Source organism: Ailuropoda melanoleuca, chromosome 11 (genome assembly GCF_002007445.2).
Source record: "Ailuropoda melanoleuca isolate Jingjing chromosome 11, ASM200744v2, whole genome shotgun sequence".
Lineage (NCBI taxonomy): Eukaryota > Metazoa > Chordata > Mammalia > Carnivora > Ursidae > Ailuropoda > Ailuropoda melanoleuca.
The window spans coordinates 57,229,893-57,248,278 of NC_048228.1; the positions used below are offsets into that span (position 1 = coordinate 57,229,893).

General features: G+C 35.8%; 1 protein-coding gene across 1 annotated transcript in view; it reads left to right on the top strand.

The window, feature by feature from the left end:
- LOC100484715 (transmembrane protease serine 11C-like) overlaps positions 1 to 16,680 on the top strand; it is a 64,485-nt gene extending 47,805 nt beyond the window's left edge. The window contains 4 exon segments of the mRNA XM_034671698.1: positions 9,743 to 9,914; positions 11,540 to 11,799; positions 12,901 to 13,043; positions 16,519 to 16,680. Coding sequence (XP_034527589.1) covers positions 9,743 to 9,914; positions 11,540 to 11,799; positions 12,901 to 13,043; positions 16,519 to 16,680 — 737 coding nt within the window.
- The last annotated feature ends 1,706 nt before the right edge of the window (positions 16,681 to 18,386 follow it).

Sequence of the window (18,386 nt, forward strand, 5' to 3'; positions counted from 1 at the left end):
CTAACCAACCATTCTTTAATGATTCTTTAATCCTAGAGAACATTTTTTAAAAGCATTGTATTCCACAGAGTGTCCTTTCTTAACTAAGAACAAATCTTAAGCTCTATCAACCTGTTTATCAGTAAAAGTTTTCTTAAAATATTCTTAGTGTAAGACCTTGACGATTCAAAATTCCTTGGAAGTAAGTCCTCTAAATAGGGAAATTTTCCAAAGAGTTTCTATTTTATTTTTTAAATAAAATACAGAAAGTCTCTTTAAAATTATTTTTTTCAAAAATCCATCTCAAACTTAACAACTACTTCTCTGACATTACCGTGGACACTGATTAATATAGAGTAGGTATTGTATTTCCTTCAGGGCATTTAGGGAAATGTAGGGTTATTGGTGCCTTCAATAAATGATCCAATATTTAAGGTTTTCAGCTCTCATATTTGTTCTTTATATTTTATCTCTCTCTCATACTTTGATGTCAGGCAGAGTTCTTGCTGTCACTTCTGTTTTCTCTGTGTTCTTTCTTCTATCTTCTCCAAATTTATTTTAAATATTTCACAGTAATTTATACATAAAAATTAGAAAAGCAAATAGCCTTTGAATGAGGGTGTTTGGGGCATCCTTATTTAATTAAATAATCTCTAGTAAGTAAATTTTTTTATATAACTTTTGGCTCCTCAGACACCATCATTTCCTGATTCTTGACTTAATTCCAGAGAAAATGTTGTCAAGTCTCCTGAAAGATGTGGAGCATTGTTCCTGTTGGCATTTCAAAATGTCTTCCAATAAAGCTAGGTATTTACTTAAAATAATATTTAAGGATTTTTAAAATGCAACCTTGAGCTTAGAGTTTAAAATACACATTATTGAATTAAACAACTGTGTATTAGACACACCTGGAACACAGACACTACTGTCCTGATAGCCAACATCATGCATCTGAGGTTAGGATAGATCTGCGTGGTGATTAATTTTATGTAACAACTTTACTGAACCACAGGATGCATAGATATCTGGTGAAACATTATTTCTGGGTATATCTGTGAAGGTGTTTCCAGAAGATATTAGCAATGGAATTGGTGGACTGAATAAATCTGATAGCCTTCCCCAGTGTGGGTGGAGATAATCTAACCCATTAAAGTCCTGGATAGGATAAAAAGATACAGAAAGGGTAAATTCTCTCTGCCTGATTTTGAGCTAGAACATTGGTCTTCTCCTGCCTTTTGCTGGAAGGGAATTTACACCATTGGCAGTCTATTTCTCAGGCCTTTGGAGCTGAACTAGAATTACACCACTGGCTTTTCTAGGTCTCCAGCTTGCAGATGGCAGATCATGGGACTTCTCAGCCTCCATAATTGCCTGTGAGCCAATTATGTGAATGAATGAATGAATGAATGAATGAACAAATACTTCTGTTTCTCTAGAGAACTCTGACTAATATAACCTGCCAGGGCACACTGCCTTCACCGTCAAACCAAAATAATCTCAAATTTGTTATGGGCTTTCAGAAAACCTACCTGCCCCATACACTCCTAAGAAGCCAACTGTACATATAGCTAGACTAATGCCCCTGTCTCCCTTCAAGTTTGTCCTAGCTTTCTATCACTTCCCGAGAACCTAAGCCTTTGAGGCTGTTGCATTTCTTATGCCCAGGCTGAGTGAGTTATAACATAAGCAAAATTAAGAGTGATGAGTTTTAGGTTAAAGAGTTCACACTTTGGTAAGGTTCATTAAGATCCATTAAATTATGAAAAACACAAGGTCAGAGCTTTGCTTTCTAACGTTTTATTTTATAATATTGTATAACATGAGCTAGATAGATTATCTTTAAGCAGAGAGATTGCTTAGAAAAGAATTAAAATGGTACAAGTGTGAAGAATTGAAAACCTGAACTATCATAGTGAAAATAATATTAGAAATAGTGGACATATATCACAGAGATTATATTTCAGAATTGACAGAATGGGTGGCTCTGTAGCCTAAGCATCTGCCTTCACTTCTGGTCATGAAGCCATGGTCCTGGGATCAAGCCACGCATTGGGCTCCCTGCTCTGTGGGGAGCCTGCTTCTCCCTCTCCCCCTGCTTCTGCTCTCTCTCTCATCAAATAAATAAACAAAATCTTAAAAATAAATAAATAAATAATAAACTAACTAACTTTATCAGGACAAAATAAAAATTATTTTAAAAATTTTTTTTAAAAACCATTAAAAAAAAAAGACATGTTTTGTCCTCTCTTCATATAGTTGTCTTTTATACTGCTTCCAAGGCTTAAAATCAATGATGGCTAAATAAAGAATAATATCCAAATAAGTTTGGATTTTTAATATTTCTTGAAATCTGCATAAAGATAAAAAAAATTGGAGCACATTCTACCTTAAAAACTACCACCCTCATATACAATTGGTTATTAGGTTTAATTAATTTTAAAGATTTAATTAATTTAAAAATCTATTAATTAGGGGCACCTGCGTGGCTCAGTCGTTTTAAGCGTCTGCCTTCAGCTCAGGGCATGATCCCAGAGTCCTGGGATTGAGCCCCACATCAGGCTTCTCTGCTGGGAGCTGCTTCTTCCTCTCCCACTCCCCCTGCTTGTCTCTCTCTCACTGGCTGTCTCTCTTACTGGCTGTCTTTGTGTCAAATAAATAAATAAAATCTTTTTAAAAATCTATTAATTAAAGCATTTTATTAAAAGATGTAATTATAATTAAAAGATGTAATTATAATAATTTTTAATAAAATATTTTTAAATTTCATCTTCAGAGTCAAAATAGCAAACATATTGAAGAAATGTGCTCTAAAGAATTAATATTCTTCACTCTGAGGAATGACGAATATGTAATGTCTAACCACAGAAATAATTTTCAGTCTAATTAGAAGCATAAAGAAAAGCATTTACTGAGGCTATGTACGCAGCCAAGTGATTAATCAAAACTTGCAGTGTGTGAAGAACCAACTTTTGTTTAACCACAATCCAACTGCATGCTCTGTTCCTTTGCCTTTTAATTCAGACCATTCATATTAACACTCCTTTTTGGGAGGAAGGGGGGAGGTGAAAATATTATGAATGAACTTCCAAGGTGGAAGATGATAATTTCTGTGTTATAAAACAATTTTATAGTACTTACCCTACTCAGGAAGTCCATGTACATTTATTTATAGTTTTAAAATTTTCACAAACCTAACAGATGAAAATATTTTTAATATCCCATAAAATACTCCAAAAGAGAATTGGTAATCTCTTCTACTTTTTTAATGCTTGAACCTTAGGGAAACTACTTGAAAAGTGGATTAATCAATTTATTTACCACTTGGACTCATGTAAAGTAATAAATTTACCAAAGTAGAGTTAAAGACCATGATTGATGTTAAATTTATATTATAAATGTATCTACTGCTACTGTAAAAGTCTTCCTTATACTTCAGAATCATACAACTTAGTTTTCATTATTATTATGTTTCAGATTTTTTCCATTTCTCTCATTTATTTTTTTAATTTTAATTGTATATTTTAATTTTTTATTTAAATTCAATTAGCCAACATATAGTACATCATTAGTTTTTGATATAGTGTTCAGTGGTTCGTTAGTTGTGTGTAACACCGAGTGCTCATCACGTCATAAGGGAAGGGAGGGAAAACTGAATGGGAAGAGATCAGAGAGGGAGAAAAACCATGGGGGACTTTTGACTCCAGGAAACAAACTGAGGATTGTGGAAAGGGAGGTGGGTGGGGATGGGGTAACTGGGGGATGGGCATTAAGGAGGGCATGTGATGTGTTTCAGATATTTTTTAAGGAAGAAAATAGTCACTGGATATCAAACTCTTACCAGTACATCCAAATTTGCATTTCTTACTTTCTAACCCCAGAAAGACACCAAATATTAAATAATTACAGATCCAAAAGCCCATTTAGAAAGGATCAAAGCATCTTTTCTAATCGAATGTTCAACAATGAGTGAATCATGCCTATTTCCCCTCAGTAAATTTCATTGGCTCCTTTCCAAAAGAATTTTTGTCATCATCTATTCCTATTTCCCCTGCTGTCCCTCTATGTTCAGTGACTTTTCTTGTTACATCCAATTTTCTATGCACAAATCTACCATAGCTCTAATCATATAAGATTACATTATCTACTTAGTTGTACATTTCTTCCACTATACTCCAAGTTCACTGAGGACAGGGTCCACGTCAATTGTCTTTGATTCCTGGCCCATAGGAGATCAGTGCACAGTTCCTGAGCTGTTTTTTAAAAAACTGCTTTGTCTTATTATCCTTTGATGGAATCTCCTTCTTGGCAGGGACAGTGCCATTGTTTTTTGTCACTTCCTTTATATGCTACATTGTAGACAAAGTACCTTAGGTTACAGAGTTGACTCCTGATTCAAACGTAAATCCATAGGAGTTCTAGCCTTTGAGTGTGGAGGAACTTAAAAGGAAGGAAACACAAATAACCACACAGCAGTGACTCAATCCAAAGGAGTGACAGCTTAAATCACTTCCCCATGTATTGTACGTGTCTTTCCTCCTACCCAAGTGATAGTTACTCTATTAAGCTCTGGGAAAATACAATTATTAAAAGCAAATTATAAGTCAAAAACATTTTTTCCCTTTAGCAAGTCATACATCAATAAAGAAACCTCAAAGAAAGAAGAAAGTTCGGTGAACATAGTAGGGTTTTCTAAATAATTAGTTCTCATAAGGTGTAGAATTTGACATTTTTCCAGTCAATTTACAGGAGTTAAATTATTTCCCAAACTCTTAATATGGTTTGATACATTTTACTAACCACATAGAGCTCAAAATCAGGATACCTAAAGATATCCTGTCCAATAAAAATTAACTTCTGGAAGGCGGCTATAAAGGATTAGGTAGAAATGAGCCACTTTTCTGCTTAAGTGGGTGTGGTTCATATCCACTCAGTCTATCTGACGTTCAATTGCTCCTGCCTTTTTGTTCAAACAAGCTGACTTTCTGGTAAAGGATGCTATGTCTCCCTGATTTGTTGCGCAACCTAATGTAAGAGTGTGTAACTATAATTGTCATATATAAATGGATACTCCCTTCTGGATTTATAGAAATGCAAGAGCATAATAAAAATGAACTTACATTGGCATTTATAGTATTTAACCTATCAAGCAAGCGGTGATTCATTTTTGAAGAGAAACTCTTAAGTAGAAATGGTTAATATATTTATATTTCTCTACATCTTAAATTTGGGACATAATTGTGATTCACTTGTTCACCCTCTCATACACTTTCATCATGGTTTAGAGGTTCTGCAGGGATTTGGGGCCAAGAGCAAAATTGTCTATTGTAAATCTCATCCTAAAATACTCCCTAGATGTCTAGGAATGAGCAGACAATATTAAAGTCTGCCTTATTACTTAAGTAAATTTTTTTTTATCCAAAGCAAATGGGAAGTAAAATGGCATGCTTAATTGAGTATTCTGAATAATTGAAACCACACCAAGGATATTAATTTTAAAAGGATCAAACTATAGCAAAATGAACTCAACTCCAAAAAATGCACTAAATATAATAAGTACATAGTCTCTCCTAGTTATTAGCATTATTTGTTATGGTATATGGTTATTTCAGTGTCTTAGCCTGGTTTCTCAAAAAGCAGAGCTTGAGACAGAGACTTGCACGTAGTAGTTGATTTGAGAAGAGTAAAGAGCAAAAAGAATGAAATGGGGAGGGAGAGTTTTCAGTATCGGGAGCAACTCTAGTTCCATCCCATGGGATCTTCTGGGTTATATATCAGAACTGTGCTCCCCTATGACTAAAGGGGGAAGCATTTGTCCATTGATTCCCATCTTACATCAGCTCCAACAGAGTTAACTTCCACATTTCCTATTGCCTATCTGGGAATGTCCAGTGGGTTCCTTCTGGCAGAAAGTGAGAAACCTAAGGTGCTAATCTGAGAAGGGCATGTGTCAAATTACTTCTGAGTAAAGTGGATCCAAATGTGTGTGGAATTGTCACCACATTGTGGCTGGAATTAGATATGGGCCAAGAGTATTTAAAGTGGTAGATGAATGAGGTCAAATACATTCAGTCATCTGGTGATTTAGACAGAAGATACAGTGAAAGATCACTATTTTTCATATATTTTAGTATTTTCCAGGACCTGGACCTCTTTTTCAAATTATAATGGGGAACTTGAGAGTCTTTTTAGAAACAGAAGAATGAATACTAAGATTTTATTTCTCTCTATGCTAATCTCTGAACATAGAAGTTATAGAGTCAAATTGAATATTATATTAACAGAATAATGTGTTCCTCAAAATAATTAGTATTAATTTTTAAAAATACGTTCATAAGTGTAAATATTTCCTTTTTCTTTTTCTTTGACTTTTAGATATTGCAATGCCCACAGCAGAAAATCTTTTCAATGCTTGTAAGTTCATTAACAAAGAGTTGTTTTCTAGTGAAATTTAATTCCCTGAATGGCAAAAAAGACCCCCACTTGACAATCAATACAGTGTCCATAAAGCTATAATGGGAAGCCTGCTTTCAGAAACTTGGGGAAAAATGACTGTGGTTGGTCTTAAATTGACTGATATCATTGATTAAATTGACTGCTATACATTGATTTTAAATGAGAAGCACATTATTACATGCCGTAATGGCAGAGGGGATCTAGGGACAAGCACTGATAATTAAGAACTTAGGATCTAAAACCAGTTACATGTCAGTTTTGAGCCCCAGATTCAACACATACTAACTGGATGGTTGTTTTGTTTCTCAAAACTTCAGTTCCAAGCTGTTTCAATGACGAAAGAAGATAGCACAAATAATGTACTTACAAAAGTACACAGCTCATAAAAAGCACTCAGTAGATGTTGGTTGTATTTTTTATTCTATCTATAAAAACTGTAGGCCTGGGAACTTACTATGGAATTCTGATCATGCAAGCCAAGTTTCATGTGCTGAGACTTAAACACAAGCAGCTTCCTTGCTGGCAAAGGCATTCTGCTTCCACTCTCCCACCAACCACTCTGGGAAATATGATCCCCCAGGGTTGCTAGAGCCTGCCGCAGGCTGTCAGAAGAGCACTATTCCCTGGGTGCTGAGACTAATTAGGGCATCTGGAAATCGCCCTCCAGGGCCCGGTGACACCAACCCCGATGGCTCTTACTACCTTTCAGTCACAGCAGAGTTGAGCAACCTGGGCAAAAGTCAAACACAAAGCTGTAGTAAATTATTTTTCTCTCTGATGTATTTTGACAGAACAATCCTCAAGCCACTTAATAAGACATTTTAAAGTTAATCAATCCAATTAGAAATTTTAGTAATGATACAATCAAAATCCACAATTAAAAATGTGTGAGATTGGCAGAAGAGAGGTAATCAAGATAGGAATAAAAATAACGGTAAGAAAGAGATCAGCCAATTTGTACATCCCCTAGCTAGAACACTAAGCAACCATCCAGATCAGTATACTGAACTTGACTTGGCCTATCTGAGGTTTTAGCTGTACTTAAAATAAAAAGCGAGAGAGGAAAAGTAGGCAAGAAAAATCAAAGGATTGAAGAAAGAATAGAGTTTGGCACATGGTAAAGTATATTACAGTATACTGTAGTATATAAAGAATAGAGTTTGGTACATGGTAAAGTATATTACAGTAATAAATGATGGGATGGAAGGTAGAAAAGTATGGAAGCTGTAAGAGCCTGGTAGATTCTTTGATGCTTCTGAAAGTATCAGCCATCAAGTCTTCATTATATTCCTTAAATTTTTGAAATATACCATATGATCGTTTCTGCTATAACAAAAGTTACAAGGTGCCAAGTAAAATGTCAGCAGAGGTAATAACAAGGTAATACTGCAGAGGTGGCAATCAGAAGCTTAACAGACACAGCAATGATGAGTAAATGAGAGCTCTCAATGGAAACTGATGCATGAATATAAATTAGATTACAATTCTGAACAAATGCACAAACAGGAAAGTAGAGTCACCTGGGCAATGTTCTCCTAACCCACAGAGAATCACCTTTGTTTTTCTATTTCTCTGAAGGAAGCTGAGTAAAAGCCAACTTCCTTTAGGAGTTGTCCAAACAGAAGGGAGGATAGGGAGGAACCATTATACCTTTGGGTTCTGAGTTATTTGTTTTATCCTCTGTAGATTCCATGATAAGGGAGTGGAAAGAAAGAGGAAAAGAAAAGGGAGTTACATTCAGTGAGTCAAAAGTGAGACTCTCTCATTCAAAAATAACAACCACCTAGGCTCTGCTTCAGCTAAGTGGTTTTTATGAAAAGGATGCCTTAACTATCTGAGGTTTAGATTGCATCAAAGAGAACAATCTAGAATCAGAAGGAATATACAAATTTAAGGACTTCAGAGGGCTAACAAAGACCTTTTTAAAAGTCTACATGTCCCTCCCCTATGCTTCTGATGCCTTTCTACCTTCAGGAATGACTATCTCAAGATGTTATCTTGTCACATCCCTGTGAAGCAATTGACCATCTAACCTTTCCAATTAATTTAAATGTTCTCATTCTTGATACAAATACCTTGCTCTAACTCAGAGTTTCTTAACCTTAACACTATCAACATTTTAAGTCAGACAATACTTTGGTTCAGGAACAGTCCTATACATTATAGGATTTTTAGCAGCATCCCTGGCCTCTACTTACCAGTAGTGCACCCCCCCACACACAGATTATGACAATCAAAACTATTTCCAGATAGTGCCAAATTTCTCCTGGGATTAGGGGTAGAGTGCAAAATTGTCCCTGATTGAGAGCCCCTGCTTTCATCGATGTCCACTGCATTGATTATGGCAAGTTTTTCTCATTCTCTAAATGTTAAGAACACACCCATTCTAGAGAAGGGTCTTCAAGTCAAATATTTTTATTTCAAGATGTCTGTGGGTCATATGACATAGACTTCATTTCTATAAACATTTATTGAGCTCCTTTTAGGTGATAGGTTCTCCATGATAGGTTCTAAAAATATTTTTTTTAAAAAGATATGGTTCCTGTCCTCTAAAAAATTTAATTAATGAGGCTGACAGTCTCTAGTAAAAGATACCATAAACTGTTAAGGAACAAGCTCAGTGCTTTAATTAGAGTTAGATGACATAGTCAAGAGACTCAGAGAGAGATAGAATTATAGTGAAGTTGTGCTTTTACTGCAGATTTGCTTTAAAGACTTAAAAGAGTCTAGCAGTTTCTCTGAATCTAAATTGACATGACAGCACAGTCTTGATGCAGGGAAGCATATCACTTTGGGAAAGGGTTGGCTCTCTTCATGTGTTATCCCTTTTAGCCAGATATTGTGGGTTGTAACTCGAATGTGAACACATTTCTGTCTACTCTGTCTCTTGTCAATATCCTATTGACCTTCACAGCCATTCACTCTTTCTTATGAATGTTTCAGAGCAATCACTGCTTTAAACAACTGCTCACACAATTAAAAGGGACACATTTCCATAAACAACTTAACAACTGGTTACCAATTATTATCTTCCAAATTCAAACATTTCATTTCACTTGCTTCTTATAACAGATCAGAGCAAGGCCATAGATACTTAGAGAGTACATATGACTGATGAGGATAGGGGAGGAAGATGTCAATCTATTTTGAATAAATTTTCAGGAAATCTCATGTCCACAGTTAGTCCTAACTTCTCGAAGACTGTGGGCTTTTCCTCAGTTAATCTTATTACGAGAGTTTGTTTACTATAGCAATGTATGCATAAGCAATATCAATATCATTATATGCTAATGAACTCTATTTTGAGCAGGTTGTGGACAACGAACAATAACTCCTTCTGGCAACAAGATAGCAGGGGGCATGGATGCCGAGGAAGGGGAATGGCCTTGGCAAGCTAGCCTTCAACAGAACAGTGTCCATCGATGTGGAGCCACACTGATTAGTAACAGCTGGCTTGTCACTGCTGCTCACTGCTTCATAAAGTAAGCTCTGGACCACAAAGAGCCTCAAAGCCACTCATGCACCAAAAGTCTGATACATATCTTTCAAGAATATGACCATACAACTATGCCTCCAAATGTTCGATATTGTGAAGTATACTCTCAAAATTACTCAATGAATCAGTTTTTAAAAAAAGAAGATATAGTCAGGCTAGAATAGGATCTGTCAACAATGGCACTATTATATTTGGTCCAAATGATTCTTAGTTTTGGGGTGTCTGTCCCGTGCATTATAAGATACTTAGCAGCCTCCCTGGGCCCTACCCACCAAATGCCAGTAGGATCCGCCCGGAACTGAAACCAAAAATGTCTCCAGTTAACACCAAATGTCTCCTAGAGGGCAAAATAGCCCACAGTTGAGAATCACTAAGCTAGACTGAATTCAATTTTATAAAGAAACTACAAATCCCAAACTGAGCGCTGGTCTTCTCTTTATCATCATTATTTCATCTGGTCTTATTTATTTAATCATAAGTATTTGAACTCATCCTGCATCCTCCCATATATATCATAGCTCTATTTGAAATTATTATTTCTTCAAAGGATATATCATTGCATCAAGAGTTTGCTTTGTTTTTACCCTTTTGTTGAGGTTTCGTTTTACTAATTTCTATTGGGTTTATGTAGCACTTATTCATTTTATTTTTAAATAAAAATCCCTCTTAAACCTGAGACTTTGAAGTGTTCTAAGGGCACTATCTTTCAGTGCTTAGTATACAAACCCTTGTTAACAAATAATAGTAAAAGTCAGAAATAGCTTCCTGTTTATACTTTTTAATGATTATAAAAGATGACTTAGGCTTTCCCTAAGTTCCTTAGGATTTCCTTAATTTCCATAAATTTACTTTGTCCCATAATCTTGCCCACTTTTTATTGAATCTTACTATCTTGTCTTTATCATATTTATCCAAGTACTCTTGAGTCTTTCTGGACAGATAAAATGAGTTCCCACAGCTTATCTTTTAAATACAGTTTATTGAAAAACTAAAAATAAAAAAATGAAATACACCATATTGAATTATTCAAAGTCTACTTGTGGGAACGCCTGGGTGGCTCAGTCAGTTGGGCGTCTGCCTTGAGTTCGGGTTATGGTCCTGGGGTCCTCGGATCGAGTCCCGCATGGGGCTCCTGCTCCACAGGGAGCCTGCTTGTCCCTCTGCCTGCTACTCCCCTTGCTTGTGCTCTCTCTCTCTCTCTGACAAATAAATAAATAAAATTAACAAAAAAACCCACAAAGTCTACTTGTGTTATTGTTTTTATTTTTTCTTATACCAATAGCTTTACTTTTGTATGTTAAATGCACTATGGGTATTCAATACATAGCTAGTTGGGGCGCGGGTGGCGCAGTCGTTAAGCGTCTGCCTTTGGCTCAGGGCGTGATCCCAGTGTTCTGGGATCGAGTCCCACATCAGGTTCCTCCGCTGGGAGCCTGCTTCTTCCTCTCCCACTCCCCCTGCTTGTGTTCCCTCTCTCGCTGGCTGTCTCTGTCAAATAAATAAATAAAATCTTTTAAAAAAAAATACATAGCTAGTTTTTAAACATATAAGATATTAATTCCTACAACTCTGAAATACAGGACTTTTAATAAATAAATCTATTTTCTTTAGGGCCAGAGATCCCAAACAATGGAACGTTAGTTTTGGGCCTCTTTTAAGTGACCCACAAACACAGCGAAGTATCAAGGATATTATAATTAATGAAAACTACCATTACCCTGCACACGATAATGACATTGCTGTTGTGCACCTGTCCTCGCCAGTATTATACACAAGCAACATCCGAAAAGCATGTCTTCCAGAAGCTACTTACACATTCCCACCCAATTCAGATGTGGTGGTCACTGGATGGGGAACATTAAAGTCAGATGGTGAGTTCCTAAACTTCCTCCATTACATGGTTTTTAAGTTTCAGTTTTAGGAGCTAAAAAAAAAAGTACTCCAAATCATAACTAAACCTGAGAAATACTTTCTCTAGATCCTTTTAAAGAGGATAATGTGCAATGAATTGAAAACTATCCTCAACCACATTCATGCAGAAACTACATTTTCATAGAGATTTTACCATAATTTCCCTTAACAATGGCAGTTTTTATAGAAATGCATTATTTGAAGAAGTAATTTATTTTCCTCCATTTTCTTCATTCATTCATTCATTCAATAAATATTTATCTTGATTACCACTTTTATTCCAAATACAGGTCTGAATGGTTTGGATATATTAATGAATAAAATAGTTAAATATTCCTGCCCTCATAAAGCTTACATTTTTAGAAAAAAAAGATGATAACCACAAAATATAATAAATATTTGTTTTATGCAGGTTAGTACCAGAGCAAACAAACAAGACTGCAGAGGATTGGTCATTTTTGATGGGAAGAAATGAATAGCCCTATGTGACAAGGCAATTCATCCCTAGGACCTTAATAATGTAGAGATTTAGTCGCTATTTATGTTCACAAATGCATCTGAAAGTAGAAAAAAATTAATCTAAAATTAATTCTAAGATTCAGAATTACAGTAACAGCAGAAAATCTTAAAATGATTTTAAAATGTATGTTTCTGAAAAATGAATTTTTCATTTTGTTTTCTTTTTTTTTTTTAAAGGTTTTATTTATTTATTTGACAGAGATAGAGACAGCCAGTGAGAGAGGGAACACAAGCAGGGGGAGTGGGAGAGGAAGAAGCAGGCTCATAGTGGAAGAGCCTGATGTGGGGCTCGATCCCATAACGCCGGGATCACGCCCTGAGCTGAAGGCAGAAGCTTAACCGCAGTGCCACCCAGGCGCCCCTCATTTTGTTTTCTAAGGCATACATGTAATCTACTTTGTTACTAAGAAAGGAGACAAAAGCCTAATTAAAATGTATGTTTTACATTGATTTGGAAATTGTACATCGTGTTAGGTACTAATAAACCTAGCTAGAGATATAAATATTAACTTAGCAAAAATTATATAATTTTCTTCCTTTAGGAACAAGTCCCAATATACTCCAAAAAGGATTAGTGAAGATTATAGACAATAAAACCTGCAACAGTGAAGAGGTATATGGTGGTGTGATCACACCTGGAATGCTGTGTGCCGGGTTCCTGGAGGGAAGTGTGGATGCCTGCCAGGTAAATCTGCCTACTCCATTTTCAAGATTTTTTTCTTGTGGTTTGTAATTCCAATTTACTTGTTCAATTTTTTCAAAGGAAGAAATTTTTAATATTTAACAAGATACCTATTTAATTAAAATACCAAAGTGCTAAACTACTCTTACTATTATAAGAAGCTGTCAGTAGGAGTGGGGAAGAGACTAAATTTGGAATAAGCAATAAAGGGATGAATGGAATATCGGCAACTTTAGTCAGATTGGCTGTCTTTCACTGAGAAGCACTCCACTGGATCCAACACCAAACCTAATGATCCTGGAGCTTTCTTAATTTAGGGTAGTTTCAATACCCTAAATATTTTGTTTATTTCACAATGTTTATATAGCATCTCCATGTGGTAGGCACTGTTTTAAGCTCTTTATAAATATTAATTTATTCAAGTTATGATAATCCTGTGGTGTACGTTTGTACTATTATAAGCTCTATTTCTCAGATGAAGAGACTGAGAGAAAGAGATCAAGTAAATTATTTAAACTCACACAGGTATTAAGTGGTAGAACTTGGACTTAAACAGAGGACATTAGGCTACACAGCCGAAGGCTCCGAAGGCTCACTAAGCTGCCTTTCCTTATGCTTAATATGCTTCAAACACCTCTGATGCTATTTATAAGCAATAGTCTCCGAGTTAACAAAAGTACTGCTGCAGTTATCTAGGCAGGCAGAATCAGTGGTAAATCCAGAAAGACCCTTCATTTTATTCATTCGTTTTTATGGATTTCTATGTGCGAGAGCTTGTGCTAGGTGCAGAGGAGTTAAAAGTGAATAAAGCATTATTCCTGCACTCTAGGAACAAGAAGATATACAAATAAATACTTGCAATACGTAATTATCATCTCTAATTGCAGATTCCCATCTTGCCAACTGTCCCACTAACCCTATTCTTCAAAGTTATGACAAGCTTAAATCCCAGTTTCTCTCGATTTTCTCTCAGTCCAATCACCCATCAGTACTATGACTCTCTTCTAACCTTATGCAGCCTAGAGGTTTTATTCTTTCAACCACTCCACCGACAGCACCCTCAGTGACTTCACCATCTACTTCCCCACACCCATGCTAATAATCTCCAACCACAGAGCAATAAGACTATTTTATTGGCTCCTATATGAAGCTCCTGAGGACAATTAGAAGAAATCTTGCAGCCTTGTAAGCTGGTGTCATGTAATCACAGCCGGGTCCTTAACACACTATAGAATTATTTAATGCATCCTTTATAGTCTATGTCAGCCCTTCATTGCATTGTTTGAATGTGTCCATATATGCCCTTATATTCCTTAACATATGACATTTCCTCATACCAACTAGAAAAAAGAATGAAAGAACTCATGAGAAGTCCTTCACTTTCTTTTCTACGTGATAAATTTATATTTGTACGTACCCTCACCTTCCAGACTCAGGACAAACAAATTTCTTCTACTCTTCAAATCTAATCTTTTGTTTATATTCTTCATCCACTCTATCTACACAAGTATTTAAATTACATTAATTTAAACTTTCTTCCATATTTCCCAAACTGTCCCACCCCCAATGGACTCTTTCACATATTCTGCAAATATTATTAGTTCTCTCCCTTAATACATCCTTCTCTGTCTTTCTTTTTCCCTTCTTGGTCAAATCTCTACAGAATAGTTTATCATCATTGCTCCATATTCTCAACTTATTCACTCTCCAACCCACTGCTTGCAGACTTTTTCCCTACCAGACCAGTGAAAGTATTCTAGCCAAGATTACTAACGATGATCTAATTGTCAAATCCAATACATGCAGAGTAGAAGATGGACCGGAAGCATGTAAGCTAGAGATATTGAGACCTAATAAAATATTTTGCCTGAAAAAAGTAATGAGGGCTTCAACTAAGATACGGTGGAAATGAAGAGACAAGACAATTAGGTAGACAAGACTTTGGGACTGTTTAGAAGTGAGGAAGAGGGAAAAGAAGGAATACATACTAAATTCCATATTTCTTCCCGAGCAATTGGAGAGAAGATGTACAGGAGATAAGGAAGTTTGTGGAGGATGAAGTTTGGAGTGTGCTAAATTTGAAGTGCCTGTGTAATATCCAGGCATATATGTTCAGTGTGCATTAGAAATAAAAACCCTGGGCTCAGGAAAGAGTTCTGGCTGTAGACATATATCTGAAAGTTATCATCACCTGGATGGTAGCTAAATTCATGAGCGCTGATACAATTACTCGGATAAAGCATATAAAATAAGAAGCACCAAAGTAATAGAACTCTGGTATAAATGCTTTTAAGGGGCCAACAGTAAGAGATAATAAAGATCAGAAAAACAAAAAAAACAATAAGAAATTGGTGTCATGGGATTGCAGGGATCAGAAAAAGGGAATAGTCAATAGTGTGACACATGCCAAAGAGTAAGATAGATGTTGGAACGAGTGTATCAATTTTAACAATCATTTATTGGTAAAATTTAAAAGGTTTGTTGGTGGAAAGAAAAACCATTTAGAAGAAAGTTGAAAATAAGACAAGAAAATGAAAATTTCAATATAAACTACTACTTCAAGCCACTTAGCTATGAAAGGAACATAATTAGGGCAATAAAGAGGTCTTAAGATCCAGAAAGGCTGTCATTTTTTTGGAAGGGCAAAACTGAAAAAAATATGTATATGCCTGGTGGGGAAAGGCAGTGCGGGAAATGAAGACATATTAGGAAAAACAGACAAGAGAAGATTATTGATAGAACAGTGTCCTTGATCCAGAGAACAGGTGGAGGGATTAGCCTTGGAAAGAACTAAATACTTCCATTTATCTGACAATGAGTGTAAATACAGATACAGGCTGATCCAGGTGAGCTAGGAATTCAAAAGAGACAAGGACAAGAAATGGAGAGATGGTATCTATTATTCTCCACTTATTCTATGAATTTGAAACTAAGAGATTAGATTTTTAAAAATTATAAAATACTCTTTGTGTACTGTTGGTGGAATTTAATATGGTGCAGCCCCTATGGAAAACAGCGTGGTGGCTCTTTAAAAAATTAAAAATAGATTATGATATGATCCAGCAATTCCATTTCTGGGTATATACTCAAAAGAATTGAAAGCAGGGCCACAAATAGATATTTGTACATTTAATCCATAGGAGTATTACTCACGATAGCCAGAAGATGAAAGCAACCCAAGTGTCCATTGATGGATGAGTGGATAAACAAAATGTATATACATAAAACTGAGTATCATTAAGCGTTAAGAAGGAAGGAAATGCTGACACATGCTTCAACATGGACAAAACTTGAAGGACACTGTGTTAAGTGAAATAAGTCAGCCACAAAAGAACAAATACTGTATGACTCCATTCAATATTGAAATATCTAGGGTTTTTTCCCTTTTCTGCATCTCCTTGTCTTTATTACAGAAGAGAAAAATAAGTAGTATTCATCTTTAAAGTATAGTAATTGTATGTACCCTTTTTCTCTGTAGGGTGACTCCGGCGGACCTCTGGTTGGTGCAGATTATAAAGGCACTTGGTTCCTTGCTGGCATTGTAAGCTGGGGAGATGAATGTGCTCTCCCAAACAAGCCTGGTGTCTACACTCGAGTAACATACTATCGAGACTGGATCTTGTCCAAAACTGGTCTCTAGTGCAGAAGATCTTCATGGATTAAAGTTTGAAAATTATACCCTTGTTAAATGTGTTTGTAATTCCCAAACCACATTTAACTTAGAATACCTTTCTTTATGTGCATTTAATGTTGCAAATAAAGATACACAATTTGAGAACTATGAAAAATTTTGTATATTAGATTTGGAAAGGCGTTAGTGACAGCAATGAACCAGGATATATAATTTCCCCTTTACCCCTCTCCAGACTGAAGGTAATTATATGAACAAATATGGATTACAGTTTACTAAGGAAGTCTTCTCTACTGATTTGTAGATCCAGGTCCCTTAGGAAATCATAGAATAGGTGTTAACAATAAACTCCCTTTTGAGTGTATAAATAATCTCCTGCTGAATCACACAGCTGCCACAAGCTCCATATATTGGTAGGTTGTAGCCTAGTGAATTACTGTATAGTGCCTATAAAAATTTCCAAAGAAAATCCATCTACTTGTCTTCCTTCCAGTCTTTGTGCCAATGCTAATCTCTTCTCTTTGTATTGCTTCCTCACTTTGTTGACCCAAAAAAGCATGATAATCCCATGGGATAAATTGAATAGATCCCAATGCTTGTTGATCTGTTCCTATTTCTCTTTCATATGTGAGTAAGGCCAGAAGATGTTTCTCATGAATACACACGTAATAGTAAAATTATCCTCAGACACACGGACTGTGTTTCACTACGTAGGCTTGAACATGCTATGCAGATAACACTGGATTACATATCTCCAATCTCTTAAAATTCCTCAACAATATCAGTCACCAACCAGAATAAATAATATGGGAATTTTGCTCTCCCTTCACTTTCCTTTCGTCCATACACAAACATTCTAGCTGAGGGCACAGAGGTCTATCAATGTGCTGTTAGGGCTCATTCCAACTTGCCACATAAACAGATCAGTTGGCTTTTATCATGAATATTATCTCATGGTGGTACTTTCCCAGACTGTGGTCCAGCTCTTCTCCTTCTCATCACTGACATTCGTACAGCTACCACTAATAGCTTTCATTATGATATAAATTTTGCTCATGGGCCCCAAAAATAACTACACTACGAATAGTAGCTAACATTTATAGACCACTCGCATGTGTTCCAGGCACACTGGACATGCATTATTAAACTGAACCCTCACAACAACCTTGTGAGGATGGCTCCCTTGGAATCTTCATTTTGTAGCTAAGGGAACTGAGATAGAAAGAAGTGAAGCCCAGAGTTTATAATTGGCTGAGCTGGGATTCAAAATCAAACGACTGGATTCCAGAACCCACACTTTAAACAATTATGCTCTGTTGTATGATACGGTTATAACTAAGGATCTACCTAGCATAGAATTCTAAAATGTAATATTTGTCATAGACTATATAGATGAATTAATACAGTAGCTTTGTTATCTGATGGATTTTTTTAAATATTTTGACATATCTCAAGCTATACATTTATAAGAATTAGTATTCCTACTTTTTAATTTTTTAGAAATTAAGTATTTACAAAAAACTATATGGATATTGGTCAGGATTCGTTGGTCACAAGTGAAAGAAACCCAATTAACAGTAGCTTAAGTGAAAAAATATTTTCGACTCATTTAACTAAAAATCTAGGGATCTACAAGTGGCAGAGCTAAAGCTAGCTCTGGGGGCTCAAATAGTATCGTGATCTTTAGCCACGTCTTAACTTTTCCCTCCTCTGTC